The 15,307-nt window shown below is 50.0% G+C and overlaps 1 protein-coding gene across 2 annotated transcripts in view; it reads right to left on the bottom strand.

Annotated features, from left to right (window-relative positions):
- Window positions 1-13,941, bottom strand: part of BACE2 (beta-secretase 2) — an 82,661-nt gene extending 68,720 nt beyond the window's left edge. The window contains exon 1 of one of the 2 annotated variants that reach the window (XM_033128459.1): window positions 13,505-13,941. In XM_033128459.1, the coding sequence (XP_032984350.1) occupies window positions 13,505-13,804 (300 nt within the window). In that variant the 5' untranslated portion in view covers window positions 13,805-13,941. The remainder of the gene's footprint in view (window positions 1-13,504) is intronic. The other variant, XM_033128468.1, reaches the window with a different exon arrangement.
- Between the last annotated feature and the right edge of the window lie 1,366 nt (window positions 13,942-15,307).

The following is a 15,307-nucleotide window of genomic DNA, read 5'->3' as shown; positions in this document are numbered from 1 at the left end:
TGGACGTTCTTACTGGACTTTGTGGTGGGTATGTTCTGGGTGTGTCTGATGGCTACATGCTGAACCTTTCTCTTGTGGGGTATGCAGTGGGCTCCTCAAAGCACTTTCCCCTTTCCCCATACCCACCACGGCTGACTCACACATGCAGCTTCCTGATGTGGGTGAACCCACTGCTGGCCGGCTGACCACTTAGGCTCCCTCCTTAGTCTCTAGCACCTGACAGTCTAAACCGGAGGTCAGCAAACCTGGTCTGTATAGGACCAGGGAGTGAATCAAGCCGGCTTCAGCAATATAGTATCTGTCTCAGCTCCTCAGCTCTGACACTGGGATGGGGACAAATCAGTACGGCTGTGTTCCAGTAAAACTCAGTTTACAAAACCAGGCAGACTTGGCCACTGCTGGCCAGTCTGGTGATGCCTGTTCTTCCTCAAACAAACCTCCTATCATGTGGGGCTCCTTGGGTGACACCAAAGTTTACATCCTTGTGACAGGGTCCACATTTTGCCCACTGGAAATAAGTGCCTTGCCCATAACAGCAACAGTCACAACAAAAGACTTTTAGACTTGTCCTCTTCTTCTCTGGAGACTTCCAGGACAGAAAAAGAATGGCAAATCGCCTTAAACAATTTGTTACATTATGAAGCTATTTTTTTCTCAAAAAGTTATGATGACGCATCATTTGGAATATTTTTGGCTAGAAGTAAACAGAAACTATAGGTCTGAAGTGGATCCAACAAGCAGAGATTTGTTTTTCCCATCCCAGGAAGTCTCCCGAGATAGTTGGTATTAGATCAACATCTTAAGGAAAATCACTGTCAAAACACTGCTGTTCTCACTGACCTCTCGCTGAAGGTTAGAAGTTGGCTGCCCCTGTCGAAGGCCATGTATTTACATCAAAGGCAAGAAGGGGGAGAAATTATCATGTCAACCACACCTGCTACTTTCACCAGGAAACTGTAAGTTTTCCCAGAAACCCCCTGGGAGACGCCACTCAGGTCCATGCCCACAGCTGTGTCCTCAGTCACAAAGGAAGTTGCAGGGAAAAGCTTCAGGCCAGAGAGAGTTCGGACAGCTGGGAAGGTGCTTTGGTTTGATCACCACATTGAAAATATCTGCCACAGGTGAGGGAACAGAATCACTGTCGTTGCCATGTTTCAAAAACTAGGCGCAGATATAAATAATGAAAATATACTTGACACCGCACCTATGCACGGCCCTGAACTATTTCATGCTGCTCTCTTAAATATGAACAGACAGCCAACAATCAGCAGGTATTTGAGGAAAGTCTCTAGCATGAGACAGAGACCATGACAAACACCCCGAGACAAGGAACTCAGAGGCAACAATGAAAAGGTGGGAAGCAGAAAGAAAACTTCAAAAGAATCACAATTTCCTTAGAGCAATAGGAGATAATGAAACTTTGAAACAAGAATAAGGCATAACAAAAAAAGAAACATTCGGAGCAAAAGAAGGTGCTCTTGAAAATAAAAGTTAAGATGACAGAAATGAATATGGAGATAGAATTGAAAGACAAAGAAATGGGAAATGGGACAGACCGATCTACTAGCAGGCCCAACCTCTGGATAACAGGAGGTCTAAAGAGAGAGAACAGACATTTCACTAGAAAATGTCTCAAAACTGAACGTCATGAGCTTCTAAACTGAAAAGACTCACCAAGTTTAAGGCCAGCATCAACAAAAATAAGTACATAAAAGAAAACCTCACTCAGACATCATCATGAAATTTCAGAAACAGGGTCTAAGAATATCACACATACAGTATCTCATTTATGTCGCGATATTTCAGATACAAAGGACCAAAATCACAATTGCACTGGGCTTATCAACAGCACAAGGTAGAAGATAATGGGAACACAGCCGCAGGACCCCAGGGAGGCGTGGAGACGCTATCTGGCCAGCAGAGCCAGGACTGCCGGGGAGCCCCTCGGCCCTCACTCACGGGGTGGGGTCAGAGGTGATGCTGACTTAAGTAGCCCCCTGCAGAGTTGCAGTGACGCTGGGTTGGAGCAGGAAGCTTTGCGCTAAGGTTTAGGAGGTCCCTGTCTCCCTCCCCACCCCCCAGGCCTGAACACAAACACTGCGATTTTCTCTGGCCAGAGTGATGGTTCAAAACCCCAGGACAATGAGGTGTGTGTTCAGAGAGACAGCCGAGCAGGTCTGGGGTGAAGCGCCAGCTCAGACGTGGAGGGGAAGGAGAGGATGGTCCTGGGCACACAGGGACTCCACCCCCCACAAATAGCTCAGCTCGTGGGCTGCAGCCTGACCGGCCGGATGGGCACTGTTCTCTCTCCTGTGTGGGCGGAGTGAGCAGGCAGGGGGGTCCGAGAAGTCCCTGTCCTACAGTCACAAGCTGAAGTGTACATACGAGGTCTGACAATGAAGTTCACGAACTTGTTGCAATCATGTTGCTAACCTGCTTTTTGATGTCAGAGGGATTATTCAGTATGAATTTGTACCAACTGGACAAACAGTTAACCGAATTTACTATTTGGAAGTGCTGAATAGGCTGCGTGAAAAAGTTAGACGACCTGAACTTTTTGCCAAGAATTCATGGCTCTTGCATCACGACAATGCACCAGCTCACAGGGCACTGTCTGTGAGGGAGTTTGTAGCCAGTAAACAAATAACTGTATTGGAACACCCTCCCTACTCACCTGATCTGGTGCCCAATGATTTCTTTCTTTACCTGAAGAGAAAGGAAATATTGAAAGGAAGACATTTTGATGACATTCAGGACATCAAGGGTAATACGATGACAGCTCTGATGGCCATTACAGAAAAGGAGTTCCAAAATTGCTTTGAAGGGTGGACTAGGCGCTGGCGTCGGTGCATAGCTTCCCAAGGGGAGTACTTCGAAGGTGACCATAGTGATATTCAGCAATGAGGTATGGAGCACTTTTTCTAGGATGAGTTCACGCATTTAATTGTCGCACTTTGTTATATTTACTGATCAAGACAGTAAAACATATTTTATGTATTTTTGAAATCTGTGTGTACATAAGAGTTGATCCTATATGGAACATAAATGAGCTATTAGATAAGACATCCTGACCCATACAAAAGGTACGGGAGCCACACTTTGGTAAACTCAGTCATGGTCTCATCTAAGTGTTGGTGTTTCAGGAACTTGGCCTTGCTTCGTAGCCCGAGCCGCCCTTCCACACCACAAGATGCCAGCCATTCAAAAGGCTTTGAAAGTCCTCAGGTTCAGAACGCTCGTCTTCAAAGGAGGTTCTGTGGTTGTTTTTAACCTCAAACAATTTCCTTTGCACCCCACCCCTAACCATGTTCACTCGCTCTGCACCCCCACATCACCTCTTCTCCTTCCAAGACAAAAGTTCAAAGTATACACAGCAGTGAGTGGCACGATCCAGAGGGACACAGAGCTTTCCCGAGTTAGACATTAGATTAGTTTAGGACGGATTGTAAAGGACAGCTTTAACACTGTTTTGTGATTCTGGAACCAAAGTGATGTTCTCAAATATATTCAATACTAGAGGATATTCTTTTTTTTTTTTTTTTTTTTTTTTTTTTGTATTCCTCAAGTATTAGCCTAACCTGTACCAGCCATGGTTCCAGGCAGGAGAGACACAGTGGCCACGGCAGACCCTGCTGACCAAACAATTCTGACCCTGAAACCTCCAAATGCATGCACTGTGACTCCTCCTGATGGCTTTCCCCAGCCAGCTGTGGGACCTCGAGGGCTGAATAGTTCCACTCCCAGCAGCCATCAGCCCAGGCCTGACAGGAGCTGGGAGAGCTGTCACTATTTGAATTCTTGCAGAGATCCTCAGGGGGACTGAGCCCCATGGCCACACCTGTCACTTCTCGATCACACACACTTCACTTCTCACTTCCTTTCCCACTAAGCATAATTGCTGGGATCACCTCCCGAAGGGACCGCCCACACAGCCTCCTCTCCGTCTGTTTCTGTGGACTCCTGACCGAAGACACTGTCGGAAACACAGGCAACGGTCTAAGCGGTCTCCTCCACTCCATCTGCCCCAGGTCCTGAGTTCAATTTCCCTTTTTAATTCAGAAACTCTCCTGGCCAACGATACTTAACTCCACCCCCACGGCACACACGCTGTGTGATGCAGAGCCTTTCCGTTGTGATCACAAAATACGGTGAATGCTGCTGAGTGCCACACAACAGAAAGGCAGGGATCTTCAATACGGGAAGCGGCGTGTCGAACCCTAGTAACAGTGTGTGACAAGTTTCAACTTGTTCGGTGCAGTCAGTCGGGTATGAGGTACAGTTGAGAGGAGGTGTGTTTTAAAGTGTGGTGTAAATCATCCTCCACCATCACAATACTCCGTGTCATACATCGCTTCTGGTGTATGGCAGTTTCTGCCAAATAAAAACATTACGGTGTGTCCTCATCCACCTCATTCACCGGATCTGGCACCGTGTGACTTCTGGCTCTTCCCCAAAGTCAAAATGACCATGAAAGGAACACATTTTGAATCGATTCAGGACATCAAGGCAGCCATGACAGCGCAAGTAAAGATACTCAGGAAAGACTTCCAGAACTGCTTCAGAAAGAGGCACTAACGACGGGATAAGTGTGTTCGAAGTGAGGGGAGTATTTTGAGGGGGATTGATGGCAATGTGTCATTTACTGTAATAATTTTTTTAATGTAAACATTCGCTGTATATTTTGATCACACCTCATATAATGGTTTCCCACTCCTTGTAAGGTCTTCGTTCTAACAAAATCTAACACCAAAGCACAACTGTAAAGTAAATAGAGGCGTTCATGCTGGAGGCATCGCCCACGGCACACGGAGCGCCTGCTGTGCACCCTCCCGGCTGTACCGGCACCCACCTGGCGTCACCCAGAACACATTCCCCCAACCTCTCAAGGCTGGTGGTCCTCTCTGCCTGCTGGTCACCGCCAAACCGTACCTGCACAGAAAGGTCTTGTTGAATGGCCCTTTCTAAAGTGCTTTTTGCTTATGTTTTTTTATTCATACTCGTTACCAGATTGTACTGTCTTCATAACACTTACCTAAAATTCTGTTTACTTTCTTATTGTCTCCCTTCCCAACAAGCACATAAGTTCTATAAAAGCAAGAGCCACCTTTGTCCAGTTGACGTTGCCTCCCAGGCCTTAGAACAGGGTCTGGCATACAGGAGGTACTTAATAAATATGCTGAATGAAGAAATGAAAGCATACTCCTTCTTTGAATCTGGTTCAAGATTCTTCCTTCTCGTTAATCCCCAGTCACTGAGTTAGAAGTGATTTTCAACTCTCCTGCTGCCTTGCTCTATCTGGCAAAGACATGTTAAGATGAGAGGACTGGAAAAATCGGGCAGGGGAGATCAACAGGTGTCCGCATGCTGCCACTCCACACACGTGCCCACGGCAGATGCTTCTGACAGTCTCCCTTCACTGCTGTGGGCAGCTGCTCCCAGGCCAGCTGAGTTGGTGTGTTGAGTTACCAGGACTGTCTCACCCTTGGCACTTGACATTGGGGGCAGGTAACCGTGTGCATGTAGGCATGTGGGGGTGGGGGACAGGCGGGAGAGCGTCTTGTGCACTGTAGGATGTTGATCAGCATCCCAGGTCTCCATCCACTAGACGCCAGTGGCACCCACGTTGTAACAACCAAAATTATGTCCAGAGAATGCCAAGTCCCCTGGAGGGCACAATTTCCAGGTTGAGAAGCACGGAGTCAGACCTATCTGCCATCCCTGGGTAACGCTCTAGGCACACCCCCTCTTGGGAGCCCAACACTACCACACTTCCTCCTTGCTTTAGCCAAAATAACCACTGTCCCACCAGAAGGCAGGAGGCCCCCAAATTTGGTACTGGAACCATTTGTAACAGTTTCTAATTTGCCCTGTCTCTCACCCAGCAAGTCCATTTCTGAGAACCCCAGGGCTCTAACAGCACTAACCCACAAAGTTACAGGCTGGCAGCCAAGGACCCTAACCGGCAACTTGCTAACTACGGGAGAGGAGAGGACGGGAGAGGAGAGGAAGCTCCTGGAAACTTTGACATCAGTGCGATGACATCAGAAACGGGACATCAGTCAGCTGAGTCTAATCATTGCAGAAGTGCCACTTTATTTACATGTGTTTTTTTTGTTGTTGTTTTCATTTTGTTTTCCTCGTAATTCACTTTTATTGCTCCATGACACACTGGAAATTTAAAAGGGTGTCGTCAGCACAGATACTTTGAGCAGCGCGGCTTTCCCAGGAGAAAACGCACTCCACGTTTGCAACCTGCCAACACCAGGAAGCTAAGAACACAATCTGCTTGACGTGGACTTTTCCAAACGGGCAGAGGAAACATTTAACCAAACAACTGCTCCGGAAGATGAAAAACACGCCCATTCTGTAGCGAAAACCATGAGCAGAGAAGGATCTAGTCTCCACCACGACCTCCACATGGCATCCACGGCTGGGACTGGGCTGGCTGCTTAAGGGGGACAAATGCAGATTCTCAGGCCCCAGCACATGCTGTCTACCCAGTGAGTCAGAACGGAGTCCTGGAAGTCTGTATTTTTCACCAGTTCTAAGGCACTCTCCGCCTGTGGTAGTCAGCTGGATTGATTTGTGAAACAAGGACTCCAGTTGCGGCTTGTGAGGCAGCAGTACCACGGCCCCTCCCTCCTCTGCCTGGCACGGAACCAGACTCTGCATTTTGACAGCTGGGGGAGGGTGCTTACCTGCATACACAGCTGATGGAAATCAGCGCTATTAGAAGCTCTCACAAGTAAAATGGAGTGTAATCATGGAATGTCAGAGCTCCTAGAAGGGAGCTCAGGTCCCCTGGTCAAACCACCTAATTGACAGGGGAGGAAACTGAGAGGCTGAAGAACTCTCGCTCAACAAGCATGTGGCAAGCAGCGGGCCTGAGGTGTGCATCCCCAACGCCGAATTCCCAAATGACCAGCACACCACACAGCCCTGACTGCTCCCCAGTGGCTCTTGCGATTGGCGGAAGCCTACACATGTCCCCAGGAAGCAGCTGATGTCGTGGGAAGGGCTCGGGGCCCCCCGCTGAGGCTTCTGGAACCCTCGCCCACCTTCACCAAGAAGTGGCTTCTGTTCCAGCAACACGTCCTCGCCTTGCCCATAAGTCAGCCCAGGTTATCCCACCCTCTCTGCCTCCAGGACAAGCTTTATTCAATACTTTCCACCTTTACTCCCCACAGCCCCACCTTCTCAGGGGGCTGCTTTGTGGGCTGATTACTTGGGCTTCTGGCAGGGAGGTTGCATGGCTGACACACTGAGGTCGTTCCCTGCCCACTGCCAATGAGCCACTTATGCTGCCCGTTTGGAAGGCCATCCTCAGGAGGCCAGGTGTCAATTCTCCTCCTCTGCCGTTCTCAGTCTAGTGTGAAATGGAAGGAGGGCTTCCTGGAATGATGCAGCTGGCTCAGGCAGCCACAGCTTCCCTCTTCAGACAGTCCTCTTCATCTTTCTAAAACGGGAGCACCAAAACGGTGTGTTTCTACATACAGGTATATGATATGCCGTATAATAAAAACCCGTAAACATCCACCCTCAGACCTGTGTTGGATAGTAAGCGTTAACTCAAAGACAAACCTACTACTTTTGTTTCCTTAAGGTGGCTATGTCAGCACTGCAAGAATATTTTTTCCTCTTTGAGACTTCCAAGAGCAGAGAAAAATAACCATCTTTTTTTTTTATTGAGTAGCAATAGGCAAAATATCAAATAGTCCATCTGGGCCAAGAGAGGACGAAGGGAGCCAAGTGACAGGCAGTCCAACTGTGCATCACGCACATTCTCCATAACCCGGGAAAACAGCCCAGAATATGGGACATGCATCGTTCCTTGCATTCCACCCATAAATACGCAAGCACGAAGGCACAGAAGCCGAGGTAAGCCAACCACCTGCCCCACAGGTGTGCTCTGTCTTCTAGGTGGTATCAGTTTTCACCTGTGTTCAGTGAGCCCCTGTATCAATGCCTAGCCCAGGCTGGGTAAGCAGAACAGAGTGAGTGCAAGCAGGAATCTGTGACAGATGGCAGTAGAGCCAACTGTCAGCAGAGACCCATTGTTAGCTGTGCAGGGAGCTCTCAGGTTGAGAGCAGGAAGGGAGAAGTGCCTTCCTCACCATCACACAGGACCTACTCCTGCCACACTGTGCGTGAGGCTGGGGCAAGAGTCAGCAGCCACCAAGCCACCCTCAGCCTAGATGGACCCTGAATCCCGGGGCCAAGAGCTTGACCTGCTCTGTTCAGTGTCTGAGACATAAAATAAATCCCAGGGCACGCTTGCTGCCAGACACCACAGGGAAGGGAAAAATGCCACCTCTTAGTTCCTCTCCTCAGGTTTAACACAACCATGTGCTACCGTGGAGTAGAAATCACTAACACAATAGCTACCCTTAACTTTTCCCTTTTGGCTTTTAGTTAGAAGGGGTCAGCAATCATTCCAGGACAAAACAGGAAGCCCAGAGGAGGTTGAGCCCACCTCCCTACAGCAAAGGAAATCAGACAGAAGTCAAGAAAAGGCTGGGTGGCAGGAAGAAGTACTCAAAATGTGTCCGATTCAAAAGGGGTGACAGAAGCTTTACAACATTTTTCAAACATGAGATACAAGCTTCCAAGCCTTCTACCTCTGGGGTGTCCCAACATGAATGAGCATTTGTTTGTCAAGGTATTCAAATACCAGTGATCTGAGCTTTCACAAGTGGGCTTCCCCACATTCTGCAATAATTCCAGCAATTCCAGAATTAGTGCGATATGACACGAGATGCTTTTAAGTTGTAAGCGATTCCTCTCTACAGAAAAGGATCCGAAACCCTCCTCCCCCCATCCCACCACCCGCCTACATTCCCGAAGGCCCTATGTTGTCATAGGTCCCATGTTAATACAACACCGAGACTACCGTTTGCTACCGCCTTCAATGAAAATTATATTTGAATTCCAAATTAAAATTACTGGCAATTAAAAGATGCGATAGAAGGAAAGAAAAAAATCCACAGAATGATAAACTGAGAACAAACTTGTGCATTGAATTGTGTCCCCACCCCCAAAAGACCTGTCTTTGCAGATGTCATCAAGCGAAGGTGAGGTCATATCAATCAGGATGGGCCCCAATCCAGGGGCTGGTGTCCTTGTCAGAAGAGGCAAATGTTGACGCGCGCGTGGGGGAGAGCGTCATGTGAAGATGGAGGCAGAGGCAGGAGAGAGGCAGCTAAAAGCCAAGGAACGCCAAGCACCGCCAGCAGCCACCAGCTGGCAGAGGCAGGAGGGACCCTGCCCTGGAGCACTCAGAGGGCGCAGGCCCAGCCCACACCTAGAACTATGAGAGGACATGTATCTGTTGTTTTCAGTCACCTAGTTTGTGATCATTGATTACAGCCACGGGAAACTAAGAACTCAAAGATCACCAACCGATGAGAAACGGGAAGCACGGAGAGGTTGACACCTGCCCGTGGTCACGTGTGTAATGCTGCCAGCATCCAGGCCCCTGCAGTCAGTCCAGGATGCGTCCCGCTACAGCCACAGCATTCACAGACAAATGAAGATGGTCATTGAAAAAGGCCACGTGCACGGAAGGCGCAGTGGTGCAGTGCTCAGACTGTGCAACTGGACAGACCTGATCTCTGTCCCAGCTCTGCCACTCACCAGTGTGGCCTTAGACAAATGACTTGGCCTCCCAGAGTCACGGTTTCCCCAGCTGAAAATGAAGTAATTGTACATACTTCACAGGGCTGTCGCGTGGATTCAATGGGACGATCTGTGCAAAACGCTTACCAACACGCCTGACCAAACGCTTACCAAAATGCGTGCCCCACACGCCTGAAATAAACATTGGCTTTTAATATTGAGGTTAATGATTTCTCAGACTGTCCCTCTGAGTTGTTTTGAGCTGTCTTGGGTTGTTGGTCTTTCTAAGCCCTCCCTAATATGGCCTTTGATGTGGAATTCTATCTCTCAAGCTCAGGAGCTGTCACCTTTAGCTCAAAGTTGCTGGTGAGACCCCAGCTTTGACTTTGTTATTTAATCCCAGTCTTTTCTGCTTTCATTGTCCTTAATAGTTTATTATCTCAGTTTGTTCCATCAAATTTCTTCTGGTCATCACCTTCCCTTTTTCAGCCTCGCTGGCAGTGAGCTTAATGTAATTTGGGGACACTGGATGGCTTACTGTGGAAAAGACAAACTCCTAAATTGCATTAGGCTTGGTTTATATTTACAATCCAAAGTCTTCCAAAAAAAAACACTGGGTCCTGCGAAATGATAATGAAGCCAATGCATCATGATTCAAATGTGTGTCCGCAATGTAATTTCTTAGCTTTTTTCCATTCAAATGTTTAAGTATGAAAATCATTTTGCAGTCTGTTTTATCCACATTACTGGAGATGACAAACTCTTTCAATAGCAACCCCCAGAGTCTGAGCGAAGCCATCACAAGGTAGAAAGCTGCAGGCCTTTAGCATCTTCAGTTGTATTTATCGCGTTTGCATGAGCCTTTTTTTAATAATGGAAATTGCTGTAATTATAATCACTTTAGAACACCATTATTATTATTAATAAGACCAAATTGCACGGTTCAAACAGATGCTGACTCTCTATTGTTAGAAAGAAGTGGAATAATGGTATCACAGACCCAGCACTCATCTCCATGCCAACGTGGTCCTGCCAACCAGGACTTCTGGGCAGATGCCTGGGACGCCTGGAAGTGTGGCAGGCCGAGCAAAGGACCCTCAGTTCTTGATGAAAGCATTCAGGGATGAGCACACGTCTGAAGTCGGCTTTCCCATGGGCGAGCAGGAGTCTGTGGAGCTCTAGTCCCTGTAGAATCTTCTGTCCCATTCTTTCTCGTGCATACCTGGATGTAACTATTCATCATGCCGTGCAGGAAGGGGCCGGGGTGGGGGGACAGCAGCATGGGAGAGTCCAGTTGTGGTCCTGAACACCTTGTCCTTAACACATTAAGTCCTTGACACCTTGGGGTGTGACGTTCAGGTGTCTCTGGCTGGACAGGGCAGCCTGAGGCCACATGCAGGAGGCAGGAAGGGAAAGGGGCAGGGATTTGCCTGGTGTTCACAGCTTGAGTTCAGCTGCCTGGGTTCCATCTCTGGCTCTCCCTCTTTCTTGTCCTGTTGCCCTGAGCAAGTCATTCGACCTCTCTGAGCTTCAGCTGTCCCCTCCCACGAGGGGTCGTGAGGCCCCCCAGGAACAGCACACATACACCACACAGCACAGAGCTTGCCAGGAGGGGAACCCACCACACTACGTATGACTATCACTTAATTCTCGAAAAAAATTCTTGGTTACTTACTGCTTGAATTTACAGTTCCATTTTTTTTTCTCTCCACCTAAGCAAGTTTTTATCGTCGGCTTCAGAGAATCTGCAGAAAATAAATGCATGACCCGTGGCCATGATAGCGCAGGAAAGCTCATCACTGCCAGGTTCAGAAGTCACCCACGGCAGGTTTCCCCCATAGCTTGCTGCACACACCCTGCTGGTGGTCAGACATTTCACCCGGGCACAGGGGACAGACGAATCCTAACGTGCTTGTCACTAACACCTGAGAGTTTACAGGAGGCATTTGGAAACACGTATCGTTATCAAGTAGCTTATACCTAAATCAGGCCAAGAAGGAGACACAGAATATTTCATTTCCTGTCAAATGTAAAAATTAAATCTGGATTGTTAAAAACAGCTTTCCCTGGAAACATGCTAATGTTTAACTGAGAAGTAACCTTGAATGAACTACTTCCTTGGCCAAGGTAAAGACAGAAGCGCTAGGTACTCGATACATTCCTGTTAATTAAACTTCCTCATTTTAAAGTGAAGGTCATTGGATTAATTAATAAAGACAAGCTATTGTTTATGAAAGATTTTTTTGGTTTGTTTTTGAGAGCCCAAGAGAAATATTTTTTAGTTCTTGAGGCTTTTTCCCTTCCTCTCTTTCCGTGTATCACAGCCCAAATCTACTTTACTTTTAGTAGAGAGAATGCCCTCCCACTCAAAAGTCAACAGGAGCTTTTTTTTCATCAGGGCACATTTCCCAAATAGAGAGTCATTCAGGGCCTGTTCCAAAAGGTTACCCTTCACCACAAAAGAGGTTCATCCTCAGTGTCTTGTGAAAGGGAAAATGTTCATGGTTCTCTCCACCAGCACATGCTTTCACGTGGTGGCTTTTCCCAGCAACAACATCTTGTGGTCAAGATAAACCTCCTCAGCTGACACCCCCACCCCCTCCATCCCTCCCACCCGCACCGTCCACCCTGGAGATGGCAAAGACAACACTTAGACAAAAGGCAACTGGAATCAAAAGTTTTGAGCGGAATATGTATTTGAAGGTTTTTAAAAACTAAACAAGTATAGAAGTTACTCAGTCGAGTTTCTTTTTTTAAAAGCATTAGCATGGCATATCTTTCCTCTTAAGAAAGTCTTGAATAATTTAATTAGAATTACACCAAAGTCATGAGTCTGTTCTATTTATGGGATAATCATAGCTGAATTAAAACCCAAATGACAATGTAAAAATAAAATCTCTTCAGACAGTGTATTCAATTGATAAACACTTGGCTTCAAATCACTATTAGGTTATTAGGTAGTTTGGAAGGAGCCAGAGGGCCAAATGACCTCTGGGATTTTGTTTTTCTTAAGATTACCGAGCCTGGTGACATTTTTTTTTCTTTCTTTCTTTTCTTTTTTTTTTTTTTTTTTGCTACAAAAACTGCTAATAAATGAAAATCAGAATAAGAGAAGAAAGCTGTTTAATTTTATTTTGCATTGAGAGACCACTTGGTCCCCGGAAGCCTAGCTCAGTCCGTCTGTTTTCCCAGCAGCTTTACTGCATTTAATACTTTTCACACACACAGGTGTGTCGACACTTCATTCGGTGCCAAGGGGCTGGGCAGCTGGAGCAGCCGGGAGGAAGCTGAGAAGCCGACTCTGGGAGAGGAAAGCGGCGCGGAGCGAACGCAGCTCGCCCCTCCGAGAGGGCTGCTTTTAGCCGAGCTCAAATTCCTTTCACAGGGCACAGGGGCCTTGGAGGCAGGCCACCAGGCTGCTTAGCAATGAGACAGCAGGGGCGGAGGGGGTGGGGGAGTGGGGGAGAACGGAGACTAGTAACACAAAGTGGTTCCCGGGTAATAGCAGCGTCGCGCCCAAGGCCCACCCATAGTCTCCTGGCTGGGAGGAGGTGTCGCCCACCAGAAGGAAATCCCCTTACAGGCAAGTTAGAGGTCCCCTCTCGCCGCCCAGCCTCACGGAGGAGGGGAGCGAACAAGTTCTTAAACACGTGCACACACCCCCGGGCTGCGCCCCTGGTAGGGCGGCCACCGCTCTGCATCCCGAGCGCTCGCGTCCTGCTCCCAGCCCAGCGGAGCCCTTGGCTTCTCCTCCAATCTAATTTGGGGACAAAGCTAAACCGCGCGGAAGCACGGAACCCCCCAAAAGCCCGTGGCTGCAGCCCGGGGACCGCAGGGGCGGCGGTGCGGCGGCCCGCCACGACGCACAAACGGACGCCCTTCCACCTACCTTCTGCGGGGGGGTCCCGATCAGCACCTCCAAGTAGTAGCCGCGGCCAGAGTCCCCCTGCAGGTTGTCCACCATGGCCAAGAAGTTGGCCGCGCCCCCGGAGGGTTCCAGGGCAAAGGCCAGGCCGTCGGCGCGGGGCTTGGCGGGGGGCCCGGGCCCGGGGGTGGGGGCAGCCCCGCGGCCAGTGGCCGCGGCCACCTGGAGGGGCAGCGTGAAGGGCGCCGGGGCAAGCGCCGCGGCGAAGCGCAGGAGCCACTGGGCCAGCAGCGGCAGCAGCAGCGCCCGGGCCAGCGCGCCCATGCTGGCGGCGGGGCCCGGGGGACGCGCCGGACCCGGCCCGTCCTGTCCCGTCCGGCGGCGACTCTCAGCGACTCGGCGTTGCGCGGGGCTGCGAGGCAGGGCTGGGAGCGCACCGGGCCGGAGGAGGAGGCTCGGGAGGAGGAGGAGGCGCCGGAGCCGCCCCAGCCCGCGCCGCCAAGTTCAGTAAGTTGATCGCCGCTGCCCCCTCTGGCGGGCAGCGGCTGCCCCGCAAGGGCCGGGCCCCTTTCCGGCGGCCAAGGTCAAAGTAGGGCGCGGGATCCGCCCGGGTCCACACTGGCCGTCCCTGCCCACCCTCGCTGGTCTCCGGCCGCACCTCTTCCCGGGGAAACTCGAGTCCCGAATTTCCTCGGAACGCGCCCCAGCGGCCAAGGCCAACGGATGTGACGAGGCTCATCTGATACCAGAGGGGGAAAGTTTCGGGAACCCTTAAAGGGGCAGCGAGGGCCCTGAACTGCCCCCCTGGGCCCGCGTGCGAGGGGGCCCCCCCGGTGTCCCCAGGCCCCGCAGCGGCGGGGGCTACCAGGGGTGACTCGGGGGTCAGAAGGGAGAGTAGGGAATCAAAAGAGCCGTGAGCATCACAAGGAGTCAGCGAGTCTGCGCCTCCCCTCGCCAAGTACTTGGCTGCCGCCCTTCAGCCCACCCGACTGTGGCCGCTTCTCAGGGCATTTCCCATGTGCTGACTCCCACCCCGGCCCCCATCCCTGCCCATCTCCCTTCTCATCCCCATTTTGGCCTCAGAGTGATTTTGAAGAGGTCTGAGCGGAGGCTGGAAGTGTCGAGGTCTGGGGGAGGCGGCTGAGGACGCGAGAGCTTGGGAGGCGTCTCCATAGAATTCCTGGGGGCGGGGGCCGATGGGGAGCTTGGCTGCAGTCGCAATTCTCCCTTTGCGCCCAGTTTCCCTCGGGGGTGGGGGGATGGCATCCGCAGCTGGCTTTTTGAACCTGGGCTTCTGGGCCCCAAGCTCATCAGTAATGCAGGTTCGGGGCCGCTGGGAGCCTCTCCCTCACCGCCCCCATGACGCCCTTAGTCCACCTAGCAAGTTGCTGTCACCATCCAAATTCAGAGCCCCGAGTCTGCACCGCTGCAACCAGCCCCTGGCTTGCTCCCCCAGCACGCCAGCTCCAGACGGAGGATTATCTAATTAATACCAGCTTAGCCATCCACACCGGGACCGCAGAAATGCATTCAGTAATTCAAGCAACGAGAGTTATTTTATTTTAGGTACTAAACGCAGGGAGGACTATTACACAAGCCAAGTCCATCGATTTCTACTGAAACAAGGAGTAGAACCACCTTTCTGCGTCCTCCAGCTGAATTATGTTGGCTGTTTTTAAAAACAAACCAGCCCGTCTTCAAACAGTTGGGGAGGTTGGAACAAAGCTTTGCTCCTCTGCAATTTCCAGCTACTTCTACTCAGGATTTGATTTTTATCCCTGTCTTCTCAAGTTCAAAATCAGGTCTAGCTCTGTGAGGGACACTTAT

The sequence above is a fragment of the Rhinolophus ferrumequinum genome, chromosome 2 (assembly GCF_004115265.2).
Source record: "Rhinolophus ferrumequinum isolate MPI-CBG mRhiFer1 chromosome 2, mRhiFer1_v1.p, whole genome shotgun sequence".
In the NCBI taxonomy this organism is placed as follows: domain Eukaryota; kingdom Metazoa; phylum Chordata; class Mammalia; order Chiroptera; family Rhinolophidae; genus Rhinolophus; species Rhinolophus ferrumequinum.
The sequence above is the reverse complement of the archived record's forward strand: the minus strand, read 5'-3'. Positions and strand labels throughout refer to the sequence as shown.